This window comes from Exophiala mesophila (assembly GCF_000836275.1).
Source record: "Exophiala mesophila strain CBS 40295 unplaced genomic scaffold supercont1.1, whole genome shotgun sequence".
NCBI lineage: Eukaryota > Fungi > Ascomycota > Eurotiomycetes > Chaetothyriales > Herpotrichiellaceae > Exophiala > Exophiala mesophila.
The window spans coordinates 5,246,076-5,266,776 of NW_015622504.1; the positions used below are offsets into that span (position 1 = coordinate 5,246,076).

The 20,701-nt window shown below is 50.3% G+C and overlaps 7 protein-coding genes across 7 annotated transcripts; 4 read left to right on the forward strand and 3 right to left on the reverse strand.

Annotated features, from left to right (window-relative positions):
• The first annotated feature begins 411 nt into the window (after positions 1-411).
• PV10_01675 (uncharacterized protein) lies at positions 412-3,824 on the forward strand. The gene is made up of 2 exons (XM_016365905.1): positions 412-2,857; positions 2,910-3,824. Exons 1-2 carry the CDS (start codon positions 820-822, stop codon positions 3,581-3,583), a joined length of 2,712 nt encoding a protein of 903 aa, XP_016229554.1. The 5' UTR covers positions 412-819; the 3' UTR covers positions 3,584-3,824.
• Positions 3,825-5,164: 1,340 nt separating this feature from the next.
• Positions 5,165-6,765, forward strand: PV10_01676 (uncharacterized protein). The gene has a single exon (XM_016365906.1). It carries the CDS (start codon positions 5,438-5,440, stop codon positions 6,371-6,373), a length of 936 nt encoding a protein of 311 aa, XP_016229555.1. The 5' UTR covers positions 5,165-5,437; the 3' UTR covers positions 6,374-6,765.
• A 316-nt stretch (positions 6,766-7,081) lies between these two features.
• PV10_01677 (uncharacterized protein) lies at positions 7,082-10,687 on the forward strand. The gene is made up of 2 exons (XM_016365907.1): positions 7,082-7,235; positions 7,292-10,687. The coding sequence occupies exon 2, from the start codon at positions 7,507-7,509 to the stop codon at positions 10,636-10,638; it is 3,132 nt and encodes a 1,043-aa protein (XP_016229556.1). The 5' UTR covers positions 7,082-7,235; positions 7,292-7,506; the 3' UTR covers positions 10,639-10,687.
• A 66-nt stretch (positions 10,688-10,753) lies between these two features.
• PV10_01678 (uncharacterized protein) lies at positions 10,754-12,631 on the reverse strand. The gene is made up of 3 exons (XM_016365908.1): positions 12,445-12,631; positions 12,240-12,374; positions 10,754-12,105 (listed from the first exon to the last, which is right to left on the reverse strand). Exons 1-3 carry the CDS (start codon positions 12,522-12,524, stop codon positions 10,794-10,796), a joined length of 1,527 nt encoding a protein of 508 aa, XP_016229557.1. The 5' UTR covers positions 12,525-12,631; the 3' UTR covers positions 10,754-10,793.
• A 214-nt stretch (positions 12,632-12,845) lies between these two features.
• Positions 12,846-14,038, forward strand: PV10_01679 (magnesium-dependent phosphatase-1). Its single transcript, XM_016365909.1, has one exon. The coding sequence runs from the start codon at positions 13,048-13,050 to the stop codon at positions 13,825-13,827; it is 780 nt and encodes a 259-aa protein (XP_016229558.1). The 5' UTR covers positions 12,846-13,047; the 3' UTR covers positions 13,828-14,038.
• A 60-nt stretch (positions 14,039-14,098) lies between these two features.
• On the reverse strand, positions 14,099-17,029 carry PV10_01680 (uncharacterized protein; the record flags this gene model as incomplete). The annotated part of the gene is made up of 1 exon (XM_016365910.1): positions 14,099-17,029. One exon carries the CDS (start codon positions 17,027-17,029, stop codon positions 14,273-14,275), a length of 2,757 nt encoding a protein of 918 aa, XP_016229559.1. The 3' UTR covers positions 14,099-14,272.
• A 468-nt stretch (positions 17,030-17,497) lies between these two features.
• Positions 17,498-20,528, reverse strand: PV10_01681 (uncharacterized protein). Its single transcript, XM_016365911.1, has 5 exons — positions 20,453-20,528; positions 20,275-20,387; positions 17,982-20,224; positions 17,759-17,928; positions 17,498-17,706 (listed from the first exon to the last, which is right to left on the reverse strand). Exons 1-5 carry the CDS (start codon positions 20,455-20,457, stop codon positions 17,646-17,648), a joined length of 2,592 nt encoding a protein of 863 aa, XP_016229560.1. The 5' UTR covers positions 20,458-20,528; the 3' UTR covers positions 17,498-17,645.
• Positions 20,529-20,701: the final 173 nt, after the last annotated feature.

The window sequence follows — 20,701 nt, forward strand, 5'->3', positions numbered from 1 at the left end:
TAAATGGTTGAATGGAGAACTATCTGCCACTAACACACGCACTAGAAAAATGCCAAGACTTCGACGCGTCGACGCGCTTTTGGCCAGAGGGAAGGAGCGTGACAAGACAGTTCCCCACCTTCCCGCCTGCACTCAATTTGACTCTGTGGCTGCCATTTCACCCCTCGCGCCTTCCCTTGGCCACTACTTCGTACTGAGTCTGCCCACTTTAACGGCAGGCGCAACCAGTGTAGGCGTGCCACCTGCCACCACGCGACTCTGGCTGCAAACTCGCTTCACCCACCAAATCTTCAAGGCTCCGTGCGCGTCGTGAGTGTCTGTGAATGCCATCGTCACTCAATTCACCAACTCGTTTGTTTACTGTCGCTGACCAGTGTGTCATGATCATTCTGTCTTCACTATTCAAGGCTCGATTTAGTGCTGCCTGACACTCCTCCTACATCCTCGTTCACTGATCCTACATAACAAGGCCATCGCACTAGTTAGCGTCTTTGACCCCAACCCTCGTCCGTTCAATCGCCGGCTCCTACTATCATCACCAAACATCTACCCCGGGCATGACCTAGGTTCATCGCAACTTGAGCCTCAAGTCTAGTCAGTACAGAAATAACCTATACACCGCATTGACTTGTTAGCTGTCCTTGAGCCATCCTGAGCCCCCCTCAACCCATCGAACGATCTCCACCAGTCCAAGCTCCGCGATCCTCACCTCACCACCCGCACAACCCCTGATCACTCAACATCAAGGAAGTTGCGCAGTCAGCGCTTGAACATGTCCTGACCTGTAACACTACCAACACCTCCTCTCTTGTATTCACTATGATGGCGTCAGGCGGCGTTCAGCAACCTGTCTATGCGCAGCCACCCCCCTCCTTTCCACAACATGGTCATTCCAGTTCACTGAACGGTTCCTTTCCTCAAGCCCCTCAGATGAGCTCTTTTGATGCTCAATCCGTCGCTTCTACCCCAGCTCCTACGCCGCAGGCTCCCCGACCTAGCTCCCAGCATCAGCATCATCAACAACAACAGCAGCAGCAGCAGCAGATGAGTTTCAACATGAATGGTCAAAAGCCCATGGCCAATGGAACAGGTATGATGGGAGCCCCCGACACATTTGCAGGATACCCCGAGAATAATTTATACCCTCAACCAACATTTTATGGAAATGGCACAAAGCCGCCATCCATTTACAGCGCCGTGTATTCCAATGTTTCCGTGTTTGAAATGGAGGTGAATGGTGTTGCTGTGATGCGTCGAAGAACCGACTCATGGTTGAACGCGACCCAGATCCTCAAAGTTGCAGGCGTCGACAAGGGCAAGCGCACAAAGGTACTCGAAAAAGAGATTACCGGAGAACACGAGAAAGTCCAGGGCGGGTACGGCAAATATCAGGGCACTTGGGTGAATTATCAGCGTGGACGCGAATTCGCTCGTCAGTATGGAGTTGAACAGTTACTCCTACCCCTGTTCCAGCACAATATTGAAGGCGACGGCAACATGGGCATGTCCCAGGGTATGGAAACTCCCACCAAAGAACAAGCCATGGCTGCGCAGCGCAAGCGACTGTACGGCGACGGGCGTCCTATGGCTCAGAACTCGTCGGGAACCTTCTTCGGGAACATGTCTCCTTCGGCCGCGATTGCCATCAGTACACTCAATCGCACCCGACTCGATTCCCCTGGTCAGATGGACGGCCGTCGCTCGACAGGCCCCCGACGACCATCCCAGCCCCAGGCTTTCTACGCACAAGACCCCATGTTTGGTCAGGGGGCAAGCCAACAAAGCATGCATAGTATGACATCGCAGGACAGCTTCGGTACCAACGGTGGAATCATGAGCCAAAACGCCAGCTTCATGAGTTATCCAGTGCCGGATGGTCAAGAGCCACCGCGCAAACGCATCCGTCCCTCTCCCCAGGCATCATTTACAGGCAATACGTACGATGGAAATCTGGATCTGAGTATGATGGAAGGCGCACCAACGGAGCAGGACATGTCATTCTACTCCCAGTCTGGTCAGTCGTTTATGATGACGGAGAATATTTCGTATGGCATCGATCCCTTGCCACATCCCTCTGGGCTGGCGGAAGAACAAAAGAAGGAGCACTTGCTAGACCTCTTTTACGATGCTACGCGGACCGACTACGACGATCATCCGGCCTTCCTCCGTCTCAGCGGGGACGAGTTTGAAATGCCCATTGACGAATCGTGCAACACGGCGCTACATTGGGCGGCGACGTTGGGACGGACGGCACTGGTGAAGAAACTGCTCGACAAGGGCTTCAATATGCGGCGGGCCAACAGTGGAGGTGAAACGGCTCTGATTGCGGCATGCCGTGCCAGGAATAATCTGGACCAGAGCAGCTTCCCCGCGCTGTTGGACCTTCTCGGTTCGACGATCGAGGTTCGAGACTCAAGAGGTCGGACGCTGTTGCATCACATCGCCGTGTCATCAGCCATCAGAGGTCGAGCGCCGGTGGGCAGATACTATTTGGAATCATTACTTGCATATTGTGTTCAGCAGGGCAGCTCGTCACAAGTACAGGCACCGTTTGCCAACCCCATGACACTGACGCGGTTCATGCAAGAGATTGTCAACGCCCAGGACAAGTCTGGAGATACGGCATTGAACCTGGCGGCACGGACAGGTACTACCACCATCATCGAGCAGCTGCTCGAGGTGGGTGCCGATCCTCACAAGCCCAACAGAGGGCACCTGGCGCCGGTAGACTTTGGAGTGGGTGGATACGGTGGCTCACAGATGATGAACCACACCATGAATATGCTTGATCAGGTACCTGCGACAAACAGCAGTTCGCAGAAGTCATTTGAGGAGGCACAGGAAGGGCTCATGTCTTGTAAGTACCATGCTTGAGATTCGCTGGGCAGAGTGTTTGCTAACCATGACAGCAATACGAGCGATCCTGTCACAATCAGAAGCGGACTTTTCGGCAGAAATGAAGGAAAAGAAAGAGACGCTCGACAAGACGAATGCTGCGCTCAAAGAGTCAGGAAGTACATTGGCAGAAGAACGCCGTCGGTTGGACGAGGTCAAGGCCAAGGTGCGAGAAAAGGATGAGTTTGAACAAAAGGTTAGCAACCTTCAACAAGCAACGATTAAAATACGGTCAGAGCTGCAGCAAGGCGAAGCCGCAGGCTCGATCCAGAATGAGGTCCCCGTGGGCACTGCGGACAAAGGGCTCGACTGTGACGGACGACTGGCACTGGTAGCGCAAATGTTCCCTGAGGAATTGGGCGAGCCAAACACGATGGCACTCGACCAAGACCAATTGAATGTGCTGGGAACAATGGAACGTGCAGAGGTTCTGTCTGGACGAAGTCGGGCATATCAAGGCCACAATCAACAGCTTGAGCAGATGGCCAGGACACTGAAGGCGATGAGTGTGGAGCTGGAGGAGCGATATCGCAAGATGGTGACATTATGCACCGGCGCCAACCCAGACCAGGTGGACGACCTTCTGGATGGGCTTGTGCAAGCAGTCATCAGCGAGCAGAAGGACAACAATCTGGAACTGGGCAAAGTGCGGAAGTTCCTCCGGATGGTCCAAGGGTCGGGGGATTAACGGGTGTTCGCTTGTCTGAGATGGTGTTTGTGTGTGGGATTTCAATCAGCGGTTGTTGCAGCTTGTCAGGGCCAGCACCTGGGGCTGGTGACGAGTCCGTCAATTGTTACTCGAGAATTGACACGGGCCGGCAAGAATTGACTATTGTATGAATGTACATACGGAGCGTGATGGAGTAACTGTTGGATGTTGTATCATGATTGGATTAAATGGATCTGATCGAGATGGTCCCCAACAAGTGGATGCAATGCAAGGTCGGCATCTGCTGTGGTAAATACTACTACTCCGTAGAGATTGAGTTATGCCAATTTTAACCATGGCTCACCAGGAGTATGTACAAATGTACAGAGATTAATCTTGTCCCAGTATCCGCCAGATGGTCTGGCCATGACCAGTGAGGATCAGGTGCCGCGCGGTTGAAGCGGAGTTGGTTCTTGGGAATGGTTGGACGATGTTGTTTGCCGCCCACGAGAAGCAGTCGTGGCTGTGTAGATACACACGCGGCTATTTGTCCTACGGTCAACGAAAAAGATGTACAAAGATAGAATTGTATAGCACGTTGTCAGATTGCACAGACGACGAGTTCCAATGGATGGAAATGTCCCTGTATGTAGGCCAAAGCATCACGAGTCTGTATGGCGGCGGTTGGTCAAACCACTCAGAGAAGGCGTCACCTGACCAACCCTGGTGTGCCTGGTGAAGCAATTGAGGAAGGCACGACCCAGATACCAAAAAGGTGACTCTTGGCGGCAAGGGGTCAAAGGCCACCAAAATCCAGAAAGCCGTCCAAGAAACAGAAGCCCAGGAATTTCTCAGGAGCTTCCAAGCCTAGAACGGAGGCTAAAGGGGTGGCAGGGGGCCAGGGAGAAGATGCTTTGGCTATACCGATAGGCACAACGCCACCGGAGCGAGATGCTGTAGGGGCGAGCTTAAATGCTTGAAACTGACCTGGAGGCCAATAGAGCCTCCCCTCGCTCCTGCGCCTTGCACCACACGCGTACCTTCCTTTGGACGCCCCCGTGCCCCCCTGCCTCATTTCTCCACCTCAAGTGTATCAGATTTTCTCCGTGTGGAAACGTTTTGCTGCAAGTCTTTCAATTGTCAATGCATTCCCCTCCAGTCGTCGCGTCCTCACCACGCTGATCTTGAATCGTCAGCTTGGATGCAGCCGTGGTCCAGTCCAACTCTCCCTCGTTTGTCTGCATGCATTGTCAGCTGTCCCAGGTGATTGGTTGGACCGTTTGACGGCGTCGCTCGATGTGTTGCGACATCATCCCAGAACAGGTGCATGCACCCTGGTAGGTGAGACCTCTTCCATGTTTCACGAAGATATCCACTGCTCCATTCTGTTACAGACTTGGTGTACAGTGCCCACGAGTCCTCGGTAAAGCGTACCACCAGCTCCCGTCCTTTGGTCACAGCAGACCACGGAGCCTCGAACCATCGAACCACCACTAGCATTGGCACCGACCATGTGTCAAACCCCATCCCGGACCATACACAGGACAGGGTGCTCATACACGGTGAGTTTGATGGGTCAAACCACTACCTGACTGGCCCAGCCCACAGGTTCATCAGGCACTTTGACCACTTGCCCATAGCACTCTTAGTAGGACGCGATCTTCTCTTCCTCTTCTTCCATCATCATCAACGCCTAGAGGCAGGTCCCTCCCCATTTCCTATACCACCTCACCACCTGGCGTCGCTGGACGTGCCAATCACATTCCTTCCATCCCAGGCTGTTCTTGGGCCACTGCACCGGTCTCGACGACCAGACAGACGGGCAGGCAGATAGATAGCCTCGTGAACCGCCGCGACACCACCAGCCATCGACTTTACAGAGTTTCTTCCAACATGCAGATCACCGGCCTGATCGCTTCAGCCTTGCTGCTTCTAGTAGAAGCTGACACCATCCTCGCCAAAGCAGTCATCCACCTTTCTGATTTTCACACGCGGAGAGACTTGGAGCAGGACATGAAGAGGGGGGCCTCCAGTATGCTTCGCAGAGCGCCGCAAGAACAAGATCAATCGGACAACAGTCTTCTCGGCGTCACGTCCTCACCTTCAGAGCTGAATGAGACGATAGCAAAGGCGTGTATAGATGCTTTGGAGCCGTTGACCGGCGTGGAAAACGATGGCGGGCTCACATCGTGCTTCAACATTCTCCAGTTCGACGAGGACGCGCACACCTTCGAAGCCGACCTCCGACTCTACCAGGCCTTTGAACCTCGCGGATCATTTGCCAACATCAGCGTCAACGATATTATGATCAGCCTGCAGTTTCCCAGCAAGACCATGTTTCAGTCCCTGACCAAAAAGAAACGAGACCTGGAATCACGACAATCCAATGTTGGGATGCTCGAGATTCAACAATATACCTTGTTTGGGTTCCTGGCCGAAGACTTGGACCTCAAAAAGCTCAACGACACCCAGATCATGTCATTGATGTTACCCGACATCAAGCTCAACACGGCTGAATCCCAGCGGGCCGTCTCTGCCAATATCACCGCCGGTGACGGCGCTTGGTTCGTCATCGGCGAGTTTAGCCGTGATTTCAATCCGTCTCTGGTGACGGCAGCAGCAGCCGCTGATGCCATCTCCATCGCTGTTCCATACAAATTGCCTGGAGTGACACTCGGCATTTTTCCCACGGGCTTGATCATCACTGGCGCATGGACATTTATTTTCTTCCTGGCGTACGGCTTTGGCACATTGGGCCGTATCAAATATAGAGATGCTTATAGAAAAAGAATGGCGGCTTCAATGGGCCGAACAGGCGCGAAACTATGATGGTTGAATCCTCGTCTCAGCTTACAAAACATGTCACGGGGGAGACCAATAGGGAAATCAACCAGTGGAAATGACCAGCAAATCTGGATGCAATGCTCAGGCAAGCGTGGTGTTGGATGTCGTTCATGATGGTGTTTGTTGGTGCAATTGATTTGTATTATCTTGACCAAGACCCTTGCCCTGGATACCCTCGTTCATTCTGTCTACATATCTCTTTGGTCTCCACCCGGGTGACCCAAGTCTTTGGAAGCATCGCGATGGAATTTTTGTACAATATCCTTACAGCGGCATTGGATCACCGGAGAGTGGAGTGGAATCAATGAGTAGCCGGTGCAACAAATCAAGGGAAATTGATGTGATTTTGATATGAAAGGTATATGGATGTGTAACACGTGACTGGCCTTCGTGTGGCGTCAATGCAGCACTGGTCGCAGTTTCCCATTTTTGGTCGCTGGATGTGCGCGTGCCTTCCCCGCTTAGAGTTTTTTTTCTCCGCTTCAAGTCAGCATTTTTTGATCGCCATCCATACAAACATCCATACATATATCCCACCCTCGACAATCCACCACCTTTTGACCCTGGACAAGTTGGATTGTGGTGTCCAAAAGATCTCAGTCGACCAGTCGGAGAGTGTATAACGCTTCTACAAATCTCCGTCGCCGAAAAATTCTTGTCGAGGTGAAGCATTCAAAAGACAACTATATTGTATGTCTTCGCCCTATGATTATAAAACCCTCAATACAGTATATCCACCAAATCCAACCCATACATTAAATCACCACTTTTCCTCGACCAAAGACATTCATCCAGACTCCAGGCCAAGATCTTCACCCACCCACTCTTCTCATTTGATCGCCTGACTGTCTGTCAAACTCTAAATCCGACTTCTCCTCATTCCAGTTTTGACCATTGCCACAGATAATTCCCAGCGTCATCAACACCTTGATTACGAGAAATTCAATCATTATCTGGACCTTCTTGCGGTGCGCAACTGATAATATGGTTCATATCACCAGACTTGCTGGAACCATCGCCTCGAGATAGGTGCCTCCATCGACACCAAGAAAGTTCCATGTCAGTTCTGGCGACGACCAATCATACCTGATCATTCGTCTACTCTTTGTTTTGTCGCCATGGAGCATCTTTTCCCATATCCCAAGATGGGTTCGTCGTTTCTCGAAATTCTCCAAGACCAACTCACCAGGAAACTACTCGGATTTGAAGCCATCCATGCAGAGGAGATTTCTTTCATTTCCGGTGTCACCTCGAGATTGAAATTCCTCCTCCAAGACCAGGCAAACCACCTTCCATTTCTCAAAATTGGCTACACTGCTCTCGAGGCTTTCTTACAAGCTAATGCGACTGGTCCCCCGTTGGATTTCAATTCCGAACACTCCGTCTTCCCAGAGCCGTATCGTCGTCAAGGCCTGGAGCCCCTGAAGAGTGAACTTCTGCAGTCCCTCACTATTGATGGCATAGCTCCATACTCTTTGACTCCACACATTGAGTTATTCTGGCTGGCACAAATCATCATGTCTAACCCCATATTGGCAGAAGCTGGCTTCAATGGTCGACGAGCAAGATTCAGAGTCAACTATTGGCATCAAAAGTTGCTCGCCGAGGCTTCGTCCTCTCTTCATGATCAGCTTTACACGGATGGGGATGTCCTACATCACCAGCTGCAATCGCGTCTTACTTTTGGAGGTGCTGCCGCCGAAGAACACTTTGTCGAGTTTCTGGTCGAACGCGCCGTCATTCGTACACACTACGCTGACGGTGCTTTGGCCCGACAAGACCTTGCACTTGCCGCCACTACCAGACACTTCCAGTTCATCTTGACTGGCGCATTAGGAAAGCGCACAAAGTATCAAAATCGAGATCTCAGTCAACTCGTTGTACTGGCCAAAAGTCGAGACCATGAGCCCGAGCCTTACAGCAGTAGAAAGAGCAGCAGGGCAGAAGGCATGGACTCCAGAAAGGGAAGTGCTGACATAGATTCGAGATCCAACTCACACTCTCGGCCACTGTCTGGTCGTCCCAAAAGTCCCATAGTGGCTTCAAGTCCGCCCCCACTATCACCATCAACAACGAGCTTACGACCAACCACACCAACAACTCCCACTCGATCAAAGGATCTTCACGAACACCTCTCTCCTCTTGCAAATCCTCCTACACAACCTGAAGATCTCCCTCTCAATGATGACACCTTACTCGAACGCATTCAGTTCAAGGCTACACTGGCACCAGTACATGCAGACACCTTGACAAATGTTGTCTCTCCTGATTCAGCCCTACCACCTCAACTTGCTGCTCTCGATCCAGCAAATCAGCCTCTTTTGTTTCCCATGGACAGCATCATTCTTTTAGCTACGGCTAGTAGTATTTCCAACACCTCTCCTGCGGACGGTCTCGTAAGAGAAGAAACCTTGCCTTATGCGACTCGAGTTCTTGACGGTGGATCCTCCAACTGGCAGGTGTACACACAGGCTCTGCTCGTCCGAAGTCGAATCGAGAGCTACAAGTCGCGGACGACGGAAAGAGGTCTCTTGCAATTACAGGCCCTGGTCGATCAAGTCATTGCAGAAACATCAGAAACGTCCAATGCCTCTCCTGTCACGTCTGAGCCTCCTACAGACGATTCCTCACGTTCGACATCGTCGGATATTAAACTGTCAGCGCCAGCTTCAGCCCCCACCTCGGCACCAACGACATTTCTGCCAAAGGCTTCCTCTAAGGAATCCGCGTCTGTCGCTGAACGTCTCAGATTCATCTATCAGATATCCCCCCCATATCGATGGGAACTTGAGGCTGAGCTTGCGGCACGCTGGACTTCAATGGGAGGTCTCAAAACAGCACTGGAGATTTATGAACGCCTACAAATGCATGCTGAGGTTGCGCTTTGCCTAGCGGCAACTGACAGAGAAGCTGATGCTATCAAATTGATCAAGGACCTTGTCTTTGAGCAAGTCACTGCACCGGACGACAACACAGCAACAGATGACGATACAAAGACATTAAAATTACGCTCACCTCTTCCCCCAGATACGCCCCGCCTTCTTTCCATCCTTGGCGACATCACATCGCTTCCGTCATACTACACTCTTGCTTGGAATGCATCTGGACATCGTTACGCTCGATCTCAACGCTCGCTTGGCCGCCACTATGCCAAACAACGAGACTTTCCCTCTGCTGCAGAATCATACAAGCTTGCCCTTGGCGTTTCAAAACTTGATCGATCTAGCTGGTTCTCCTTGGGTTGTGTTCAGCTCGAACTGGAGGACTTTGCCGGTGCGGTCGAGAGTTTTACCCGATGTGTTCAGTTGGAAGACGACGACGGAGAAAGCTGGAGTAATTTGGCCATCGCTTTGCTCAAGTTACCGACTCCTCTCGTTCCAGAAGACACGAGCTCTCAATCACAAGACAAACAGTCAAATATCCAACGCTATGATGATGAAGAGGAAGGTCAGTCAACTGATCCGCTCCAAACGTCAACTCCTGCCGCCCCGAATCCCTATGCAAACACCTACGCCGCTCTTCGTGCACTTCGACGTGCCTCAGGTTTGAAACGAGATGATCCTAGAATCTGGGATAATTATCTCACTGTTGCAGCAAGTATTCCTCCGAGCGCCGGTACTCCTTGGGGAGAGATCATTCAGGCTATGAGTCGGGTGGTCGAGTTACGTGGGAAACGTGAGGGTGAAGGAGCAATCGACATTAAGATATTGCAGGTTCTGGTCAGATACATCACTGATGGCTTCCCGTATCCTTCTGGCGATGGGGAAGAAAGGGAAGAAAGTGAAGGCAAGGACGATTCTGCACCAACATCAGCGACGAAGCAACTTCCCCATGTCCCCTGGTCTCTCCTTCAACTCATTGATACCCAAATCACTCCACTCGCAACATCCAACCCGGAACTGTACACTATCTTGTCTCATGTTTCACAATGGCGTCTTCGACCCTCACAATCACTCTCACAGGCCGAGAAATCTTGGCGATTGACCCTGACAGCAATTTCATTGTCTGAAGAATTCGAGAATGTGAGTGAATCGTTATGGAATCGGGCTGTGGACAAGACCATTTGGATGATTGAAAGATATCGAGACCTTGGTCCGATGGAAAGAGAGAGAACTGGTGGTTTGGTTGAACCGAAGTGGAGATTCAAAGCCAGAACGGCAGGGAGGAGAGTATTGGGTCGGGCAAAGGCTTGGGAGGGAAGTGAGGGATGGAAGAGGTTGACAGATGCATTAGAAGCGGTCAAGGAGTAGTGCACGCAGTGATGAGGATGAGATATGTGAAAAGTTCTTTGGTAATGAGCCATGAATCATAGTCCAATCTTGTCCAATCTTCTTTGGAATATCTCATCTATGAAGATGTACCTATTTGGAGAATTATAATCCCATCATATTATATTCACTTCATTTCATGCTCCTGGGCCTCGCGCCCGTCCATCAAGTCTCCTCTTCAACCACCCACAAAAACTCTCAAAGACCAATGCATCATGACCTTTTATCCAACGGATATGGACATTTGCCACTGATGATGATATCCGGAGTGAGATTCTGACCATGAGCGAATCTTTTCCAAAGTTTTGGTCTTCATCTTCATCTTCATCGTCTTCTTCTTCTTCGCTATCATCTTCCTCTTGGTCTGCATCCTTCATCACTTGATCAATCTGTTTTGCTGCTCCTCCATCATCATTGATAGTCTTTTCTCGCTGTAGCTGTTGCTGCTGTTGTTTCATCCTCCTTGCTTTGCGACTCCAGACGTCACCATCAATACTGAATAGACGCCAAGAATAAATCTTCGAATCTATTCCCTTGCCATTATCATCATCATCCTCACTATCATCATCCCTCCAAACCTCCACCCCCAACCCCCTCAACTCCTCCTCCACCACCATCTTCAGACTCACCATATCCACACCCATACCTATATCCACCTCCGTCGCCACCGGCAAATACACCCTATCCACCCCCCTCCCGGCCCCTCCTCTCCCGACATCTAAACTCGTCCTCCACGCTCCCCAACTCCACGCCACACACCACCTCCTCGTTTTCTGACCCTGAACAAATTCCGTCACCGCATAATTCCCACACCCTCTCTCCCTCAACACCTCAACCACTTGTCCGACTGAACTCAATTTCCCTAACATACTGCTAAACCAACGAATCCTCGACCTGTTCCTAGGAAAGGTCGATTCACGGATTAATCGTGTCACGAATCCGACTTCACCTCCCGCGACGATCATTTCCACGGCTGAGCCAGTACAGCTGGAGTTTGGGGGGCGGGATTTGGAAGAGGCGGAGAAGGCGAGGTCGGATGGGGAGGTGTAGAAGGGGGGGTTGGTGAGGAGGATGTCGAGTTTGGATGTGGATGTTAATTTAGATCCAGAGGATCTTTTAGGGAGGTACGGTGTCAAGTCGGGGATTAGGATTGATCCGCTAGAGTCGGTGTCGATGAGTTTGATTCGTCCGGAGAGGGAGTTTTGAGTAATATTACGAAGGGCGTAAGATCGGGATTTGGCGTCGAGTTCCGTGGCGAGGAAGTACCAGTTTGGGTATTGTTGGGTTCCCAGGAGGGGATAGATGGCAGAGGCTCCGGTGCCGATGTCGAGAAGGAGGATTGGTCGTGGTTGTGGTTTGGGGGTTGAGATTGATGGTTTTGAGTTCCGTGGTTTGCGTGTAGGTGTAGTGCTTGCTAGTAAACGACGGATGAAGAGGATGTAATTGAATCTAGACACAAGAAATGAGAGGTGTTTGGTTAGCCGGTTGTAAACCTGGACCTAGACCTGGACCTGGACCTTCGCCTTGGCCTTGACCATGGCCCCTCACTGTAGCATAACCATAACCAAATAAACATGACATACCTATTCGGCACGGGCGGACAAAGCCTATCATCTGGTAAATCAATCTTGAGATTAAAATCGCGGTGAAGAAGTGATTTTGTTAATTGTCGTACACTTTCTGGATCCGAAAAGTCGAGTTGACGATTTGATTTCAGACTACCAGAATGTCAGAAGGGTAAATGACATGAAAATGGTTATTAGTTGTTTGTGGCATTTTCTTACTTACCGTTTAGCAAATTCCGGATATTTCAGCGCTAGACTCGTGAAGTCGACATCCATTTTATATATGTCTTCGGGAACAGGCATGGTTGACTACCTAATTTATTTCACAAGGAAGAACCGTGTGAGAAGAAGTGTTTGGTACTGTTGTTCCTCAGAAGCATTGGTAGGGCCATACCAGGAAATTATTGACATGGCGTCGAAGGAGGAATGACTTGTAGTACAGAATATATATTAATTTATATTGGAGGTTAAGATGAACCAATAACCTGGCACTGATTGTTGAGTCGATCTATACCCAATGTGGCTTATCGCCACGTGACGTTCCTGTTTCAAGGCAGATTTCCGATCATATCGTCATTTCAGGCAGGAGCTGTGAATCAAGTGGGATATATATTTCAGCCTTGTTGCTGGTTCTTCTTTTCTGACTCATTTTTGATGCTTTCTACTTTTCTTTGCAATAGAAATACAAGACTTACTGTGGTCGTCACTTGCACACACGTATAGACCGTTTTCTCTCTCTCTCTCTCGACTTGTTTGGACTTTGATCTACTTAAGTCAAGTTTCATTTGCCCAACATAAATAACCAAACCCCGCCACTACCACCATAATGCCCAAACCCAAACGACAATCAACCCAAACAAAACCCACCACCACCACTTCACCCCCCCTCCTATCACCAACATCAATCCCATCTACATTCACCGACACGCTCCCTCTCCCTCGTCTCATCGTCTTCGACCTCGACTACACACTATGGCCATTCTGGGTCGACACACACGTGACCGGCCCCGTGAAACCGGCGGCCAGTTCCAACGGCCAATACAATTCCAAAATGCTTGATCGATGGGGCGAGGAATACGGATTCTACGACGACATACCAGGGATTCTGGCTGGAGCGAAAGAACGGGGCGTGGAAATGAGTCTGGCGTCGAGAACTCATGCTCCGGATTTGGCGAGGGATATGTTGAATGGATTACATGTTCCTAGCCTTAGTGTTACTATGGACAAGGTGACGGGAGAGGGTGGGGGTGAGGATGGAGTTGAGATTTCGGGAAGTTCTGGAAAGGGAGATGGAGATGGAGGAGAGCGGTTTTTTCGAAAAGCGTCGACATTCTTCACGCATCCTCAGATCTTTCCGGGAAATAAAACCACGCATTTCCAGCGGTTGTATGCGTTTTTCAAGAAACGCGGTACAGAGGTTCCATATGAGGACATGTTGTTCTTTGATGATGAGACGAGGAATCGGAATGTGGAGACTGAGTTGGGGGTGACGTTTTGGTTGGTCAGGGATGGGGTTTCCAGAGATGAGGTGGATAAAGGAGTTTGGGAGTGGAGGAAAAGAAGGGGGATTGGGAAGAAGGATTTGAATCGAGGTAACGAGGAATGAGGGGTGAAGAATGAGGATGGTGATCAGGGAGTTGGGATGCAATGCATGCTCTGGTGAAGAATATCTAGAATTCCATGATAGATGTATGTTTGTTTGTTGGAATGGGTCTTGGAAGGCTGTCTTGGAATCTATTATATACTGTGTCTTGTTCTAGCCTGAATGCCTTGATGTAGTTCCTAAATACTAGGTATGTTGAAAACACGCTACAAGCACCACCTTTCTCATACAATTGTTACATTTCTTGGCTCTTGACCTGATACTAGCCAATCGTCAATAACAACAGCCATTCACAACACCAAGTCTCAGCCACGTAGTATACACCAGCACCTTCGCTATAGCTTGATAACCATTTCAAGGAACTATTCACGCTGTAACAAGGTTCCTCCAGTCACAGCGCCGACAAAATATCATCCATCCAACCCCATCGATGCCATCTGATTCATCATCACTCAACTTTGTTAGACTTGCTCTTTGTGGTGAAATCAGCCAAAACATCCGTTGTCGTCCCGTCCTCCCGTTTGGTCTCTGCAACTTTAAACGCCGTTCCTTCACCACCAACATCAAGACCCTTCTCTGCTCTCTCGTACGCCTTGTCGGATCGATCGGTGAGGATCTTCAGCTCCTCTTCCTTGAGAATCTTGCCGCCCAAAGCACCATCACCGTTGTCGACCACATCGTACTTTTCAAATTCTTCATTGGCAAAGAGACCATTAATCTCATCCATGTCCATGTTGCGACCGAGGGCACGCGAGTCCGACAGAAGAGATTTGAATTTCCCTTTTTGAATGACGAGTTTCTCCAGCTTGCGTTTGCTGTCGGCTTTGAACAAAAGTGTCTCTTCCACAGTGCCTCGGGTGGCAAGTCGATACACAATCACGGGCTTGGTCTGACCGATTCGATGTGCCCGATCCATCGCCTGTAGATCTTGTTGTGGATTCCAGTCCGAGTCGAAAAGAATCACCGTGTCGGCCGCAGTAAGGTTGATGCCCTGGCCGCCGGCACGTGTCGAGAGCAGGAACAAGTTGAATGACTTGTCAGTGTTGAAACTCGTAATCTGTTCGTACCTTGTTTCTTGTGCAACAGATCCATCAATGCGACATGCTTTCCATCCACGGAGTTCGACCGCATATGTCTCGAGAATGTCGAGTGTCGTCTTGAATTGGCTGAAGATCAACACCTTGTGGCCTAACTTGAACAGTCGTGGGAGGAGCGTGTCGAGGAGAAGTATCTTGCCAGATGCGCTGACCAGGCTTTCATCGACCTGAGGGAAATCACCGGATTCTTCCTGTGCTACCGTACTTGGTTTCCATGGCCAATAGAAATTGTGCGGACTGTTACATGCGAGTCGGGCTTGCATCACTGGATTCTGGAGTTTCTTCGACGACATCTCCTTCTTTGCCAATTTGAGGGTAGCTGCACGTTCGACTTCCTCTGCTTCATCCGAAGAGATGTCGTTTGAATTGGCCGACGGGGATGCTCGATCGAGGTCGACATCCTCTTCTCCAAGTTCCACGCGACGGAGACGTGAGTTAAACTCTCGGTCTGTTATATCTCGATAGTTTGTCCTCGTCGACTTACGTCCTGTTCGTCGAGATCCTGCCGATACTACCGAGGACGGTGTTGAATCTCGGCTGGGCTTGATGCTCTTGGCTGGAGTTGATCGACCACTGCCGTTGGCTTTTCGTTTGAGGGACGAAGATCGGCTCTGGGCCTCGATCCGCTCCACAGCTTTGTTCTCGAGGTATGATCTGGATGTTCCTGCCAGAATTTCTCGATACAAATCTTTCTGTTCTCCACTCAAAGGGGCATACAGAATGTATTCTCTCTTTTTGGGCAAGGATGATTCGACGTCAGTCTTGACCCGTCTTAGCAGAAATGGTTTGAGAATTGCGTGCATGGTAGAGACCAAATTGTTCTTCCTTTTGACACTTTTGCCATCCGCGTTGGTTTTGTCTTCGATTACGCTCGAAAAGTCAAACCATTTCTCGAAGCTGTCCAGATCATTGAAGACCTCGGGTAGCAGGAAATGGAGTAATGACCACAACTCTGCAATGTTGTTCTGGAGTGGAGTACCAGTAATGAGCAGTCGATTGGCTGAATTGTACGACATGAGCTCTTTGATGAGTTTGCAGTTCATGTTCTTCAGTCGATGACCTTCGTCCACAATGATGTAGCGCCATTGGTAGTTGCTGAGAAACTTCTTGTCGTTCATGCAGATTTCGTAGCTGGTGACCACAACGGGGAACTCGAATTTACTTTGATCACCCATCTTCATCTTTTTTCGTCGCATGGCATCACGCTCATCCCTGCTACCATGGTACAAGATTGTGTTGATACTTGGGGTCCATCGTTTGAACTCTTCCACCCAATTGCGGACGGTGCTGAGTGGTGCTGCAATGAGGAATGGCCCGGAGATGTTATGCTCTTTGAAAAATGCGATCATGGAAATGGCTTGCAAAGTCTTGCCTAGACCCATCTCGTCCGCTAGAATGCCGCAAAGACCGTTCATCCAGAGTGATTTGAGCCACTCAAGGCCTTCAAGCTGGTACTCTTTCATCTTGCCACCAGTCACTAGCTTGGGTTGCTCAGTAGCAACAAGATCTTGAGCACCGAGACCTTCACCTTCATACTCTTCAGCTGCTTCAGCCAAGGCTTCTTGAACGGACGGACCCTCCTGGTCGATCTCAATGGTCTCGGCATCGAAATAGTCTGTAATACTTTTCTTCGCGAGGTTCGTGCTCTTAGCAGGTCTTCCTCGCCTCCCAGTCCTTTTGCTGGATTGTTCTTGTTCAGATGACTTCTTCTCCGCTTCGGCGGCAGTTGCCCTGGTGGACTTGCGAGATGGGCCTTTGCCTTGCACGGCTCTGGCTTCTTCATTCTGCTTCCGCACTTGAACTCTTTTGGCTTTTTCCTGGGCCTCCTTTTGCTGAGCCTTCATCTTGTCGGCCATGATTGCGACAAAGACGGAACTTGTCTTTAGTAACTTTGTCAGCGCGCGAGATTTGTGGTCCAGGTCTTCATCATCTTCTGCATCAATGTCCATTTTGTCCTCTTCCTTGACCGCTGTTTCCTGATCTAGAGCACCGTTTGTCGCGGCCTCCATCTTTGTATCAGTCTCCTGCAGAGGGGAGGAAGGAGGGGTGCTCTCTGCGGTAGACATGGCGGGCGTTTCGGACTCAGAGGTCGTCGATATAGTAGCCATATTTGACAGATGCTGCTTTGTCGTGAAGCATGAAGTGAGGGTGCGCGAAGATGAACGAGAGAATAGATCGACTGGTAGTATTACTACTCCATGAAACCCACTTTGGAAGGCTCTGACTCTAGAACGCTCGTGGAGTCATAACAAGGGGAGTCTGCATGCAACAGTAGACTAGAATGAAGATGACAACAGTCCAGGAATGAGTCAGGCAACGATGGGGAAATGAGTGAAGAAGATTGGTGCATGCGGACAAAATTGTGCGAGGATGCCTGGATCTGAATCGCCGCAGCCGCGCCTGCCACTCCGTCATCGATTTGACGTTTTCGGAAGGAACGCGCCCTTTCGGCCTTCGCGTCGCGTGTCATTTTCGCGCCAATCAAAAATTCCACAACCATCACTTCGGTATACTCAATACACCCACGAGAAGATAGGTCGAGTGTCTGTTTGCTCATTGATGGCGCATTTACGACCCTTGGACTTTGTTTGTATTTGTACAGTTGATATGCGCAAAGCGTGCATCCATTCCCTGAATACCCTGACCTAGCAAGATCTCTACAAATCATAACTTCATCAAACTCCCAATGTAGCCTCCTCATTGAGATCATTACCCAGTGATCTCTCATGCCTGAGCTCCATTGGATGGGCGGGTTCGCTGGCGATCTGGTCGCTTCAGTGTATATCTGACGACAATGTTAGCTTCAAGCGATCTCATGGTGTCTAGGTTCAACATACTTGGCGAACGTCCTGGCCAGAGCTTTCTTGCAGCTGAGCTTCTGACTGCCCACAAATGAGTCCACTGTGACAGCAATGGCTCGATCAATATCTGCAGAAGTGCAATAGTCGGATAATCGCATCTTGCAAAAAGCCTCTGCCATTCTCATGATTGCTTCAAGATGACGAACCTGTGATATCGTGAGTTCGCGTCTCATACACATGATATAGATAGATAACTCACGGTAATGGGATATGCACCTGTCGCAAGGGATTCTCGGCGCATGTCGGCAAATAGTCGGGCGACCTTGTCTTGATCAATCTGGTACAGTTTGGGGCTGCACATCTCCCGAGCGTATAGAATATACTTTCGTAGAAGCTCTTGTGGGATTGCATCCTCTTGCTCCGGTTCACCGTTGTTTACCAAGTCCCCTTCATCGTCGTCCATGGCCGCGACGTCGCCTGCATCGACGGCCAACTTGGATGGATGCGCTCGTCCGTGGCTGCTGACCACGAACTTGGCAAGACGTTCATCCTCGCTAGGGTCGGCGGTGTCTCTCACCACGCAAAGGATGTCGAAACGAGACAAAATGGGTTCTGTCAACTCGACGTTCTGGCTGAAGGGGATTGTGCTGTTGTATCGCCCTCCGATAGGATTGGCCGCGGCGACAATGGCACATCGCGCTTGGAGTGTTGTGACAATGCCCGCTTTGCTGATGGAGATAGTTTGCTGTTCCATGGCTTCGTGGATCGATGTCCGGTCCTGGTCGTTCATCTTGTCGAATTCGTCGATAAGACAAGTGCCTCGATCTGCCAGAACCAAAGCACCACCCTCTAGAGTCCATTCGGCCGTCAAAGGATCTCTTCGAACCGAAGCAGTTAAACCAACAGCTGACGCACCTTGACCCGTAGCAAAGACCGCTCGGTGAGCAGTCTTTTCAACATACTTCAATACCTGCGACTTTGCGGTACCAGGGTCACCAAGTAGAAGAACATTGATATCTCCACGGATCTTGTGCTTTCCTTGTGCTTCTTTGCTGACTCCTCCGAAGAGCGAGAGAGCAACGGCAGTCTTGACATCGGAGTGTCCGTAGATTGAAGGAGCAATTGACTTGATGATCTTGTCCACAATCTTGGGATCTTTTGAAAGTGCTCGAATTTTTCTCTCGTCTTCATCTGTAAGTCTGAAACCGGCAAGTTGGTCATGGGTCTTGATAATATGGTTTGCTTCGAGCATGGTTGCAAACACAGGGAAGCCGTTCTTGTTGTTGAGCTGGCCGCTGTAGTTGTTGCGGTAGATGGCAGTGACCTCAATCTCCTCGCCGGGTTTGGCCTTGTCGATCAAATCGGCCAACAGCACCACTTCTCGATGACGAGGCAATCGACCAGCGGGCACGGTTCCTGGAGACTCCTGCAGGGTCAATTTTTGGTAGTTGCGGTACACCGTTTTCTCGCTATTTAGCGCGAATGGACCTCGAGATTGGCAAAATTGGCAGAAGGTCAGCTTGACCTCTGCTGATGTCGACTCCTGAGCGAATGGACCAAGCGTGACACCACATTTTTGACAGGTGAATTTGACCATCTGCAGCTGTGGGAAGACACCGGTCCGTCGAGTGACAACACCGGAAACTCGAACGAGGCAATTCAAGTGTGATTGTCTAAGTTGTCGCAAAGTGTAGTGAACTGGGAGATCAGAAATTCTGACATGAATCTCTGGATGGATCAGCTCGTAGTTGGGATAGTGAAGGCGAACAACTTCGAAAGCGGCCTTGTCGAAGATCTTGAGCATTTCAGTCGGGGCGTTGGCCAAGAAGTAAGCAAGGATGGCTTTGGTGGACGACAGATGATCGTATGAGACCTCAAGAGACTCTGAGTTGACCTCACCCAATGTTCGAATTCTGGTACCATAGACGGATGTGCCTGTCGCGTCGATGTACTCGGTGAGGAAGGATTTGAATTCGCGAGCAATGGTCTTCATGACCGAGGGCAAGGTGACCCATTCAGTGATGTTTGCGGCTTTGACGTCCTGCAGGGTGTCAAGAGAAAGTTCTTCCTCCATAATGTTTTCGTCCAAATCCATGTCTTCGTCTTCATCATAATGATGTCGGCGTCTCCGGGGTTGTTTGGTCAGGTCAATGCCGGCATCTTCGTCATCATCGGGCATGAAGGCTGCGGGCATCCGGCGGCGACGGGCCAGTTCTCTGTCGCGCTTGTTAAGACGAGCTTCGAGCTGGCGCCTCGCAGCTGGATCTAGCTCGTCGTATTCGCCATCGTCGTCAATCATTCGCCCCTGATATGTTTCTTGCTCTCGCCTTTCTCGCTCGTCTTGCATGAAATTATCGCCAAAGAGGTCGATGCCATCTTCGTCTTCTGCCATCTCGTCGGCATCGTCAATATCTCCAATAAGGTCGTCCTCAGGGTCAAGGTCATCGTCGTCCATGTCATCATTTTCGTTGGTGGGTAATAAAGGGGGAGAAGAGGGCAGCGCTAAATGGTCAGCGATATTTTCGTCTTCGTCGCGTATCATGGTGGCAAACCTGGTGCTGGTGAAGATGACATGATGTCGTCCTCGTCATCTCTGACGCGCTTCCGCCTGCTGGCATGGTCTGGTCGTCTGTTTGCCGCCGACATGCTAGGTCGAAGTGGTGAACTGTGTCCAAGTATCAGTGGCTGGTGGTGGAAAGGGGAATCCGAAATCAGAAGATGTAGACATACCTCATCTCAATCACTTTTGTCAGATGCAATTATATTGTTGATGGTTAGCCTAATTGCGATAGTGGAAAGATGAGACAAGCGAGGGGTGATGAATGTTGCAGCTTGCATTTTGCATTGAGAATTGAGGGCGAGGGTTGAAAACCACTTTACGCGTGAACTCGGCCAACGCGTCAAAGGCGCGTCGCGCTAGTGCTGCATCCTCTTTGGCAAGAGCGACTATTTGTCCAACCAAACAGGGTGCGTCCTTGA

What these genes read in the sequence shown, in the direction of transcription:
- PV10_01678 (XM_016365908.1), bottom strand. Translation starts at nt 12,524, where the DNA reads ATGCCTGTTCCCGAAGACATATATAAAATGGATGTCGACTTCACGAGT. An exon ending in TATCCGGAATTTGCTAAACG is followed by an intron (nt 12,375 to 12,444) that starts GTAAGTAAGAAA and finishes ACATTCTGGTAG; the next exon opens with TCTGAAATCAAATCGTCAAC. An exon ending in TGTCCGCCCGTGCCGAATAG is followed by an intron (nt 12,106 to 12,239) that starts GTATGTCATGTT and finishes TCTTGTGTCTAG; the next exon opens with ATTCAATTACATCCTCTTCA.
- PV10_01679 (XM_016365909.1), top strand. Translation starts at nt 13,048, where the DNA reads ATGCCCAAACCCAAACGACAATCAACCCAAACAAAACCCACCACCACC.
- PV10_01676 (XM_016365906.1), top strand. Translation starts at nt 5,438, where the DNA reads ATGCAGATCACCGGCCTGATCGCTTCAGCCTTGCTGCTTCTAGTAGAA.
- PV10_01675 (XM_016365905.1), top strand. Translation starts at nt 820, where the DNA reads ATGATGGCGTCAGGCGGCGTTCAGCAACCTGTCTATGCGCAGCCACCC. An exon ending in ACAGGAAGGGCTCATGTCTT is followed by an intron (nt 2,858 to 2,909) that starts GTAAGTACCATG and finishes TAACCATGACAG; the next exon opens with CAATACGAGCGATCCTGTCA.
- PV10_01677 (XM_016365907.1), top strand. Translation starts at nt 7,507, where the DNA reads ATGGAGCATCTTTTCCCATATCCCAAGATGGGTTCGTCGTTTCTCGAA.
- PV10_01681 (XM_016365911.1), bottom strand. An exon ending in CAGGTGCATATCCCATTACC is followed by an intron (nt 17,929 to 17,981) that starts GTGAGTTATCTA and finishes ACGATATCACAG; the next exon opens with GTTCGTCATCTTGAAGCAAT. An exon ending in CTGGCCAGGACGTTCGCCAA is followed by an intron (nt 17,707 to 17,758) that starts GTATGTTGAACC and finishes CATTGTCGTCAG; the next exon opens with ATATACACTGAAGCGACCAG.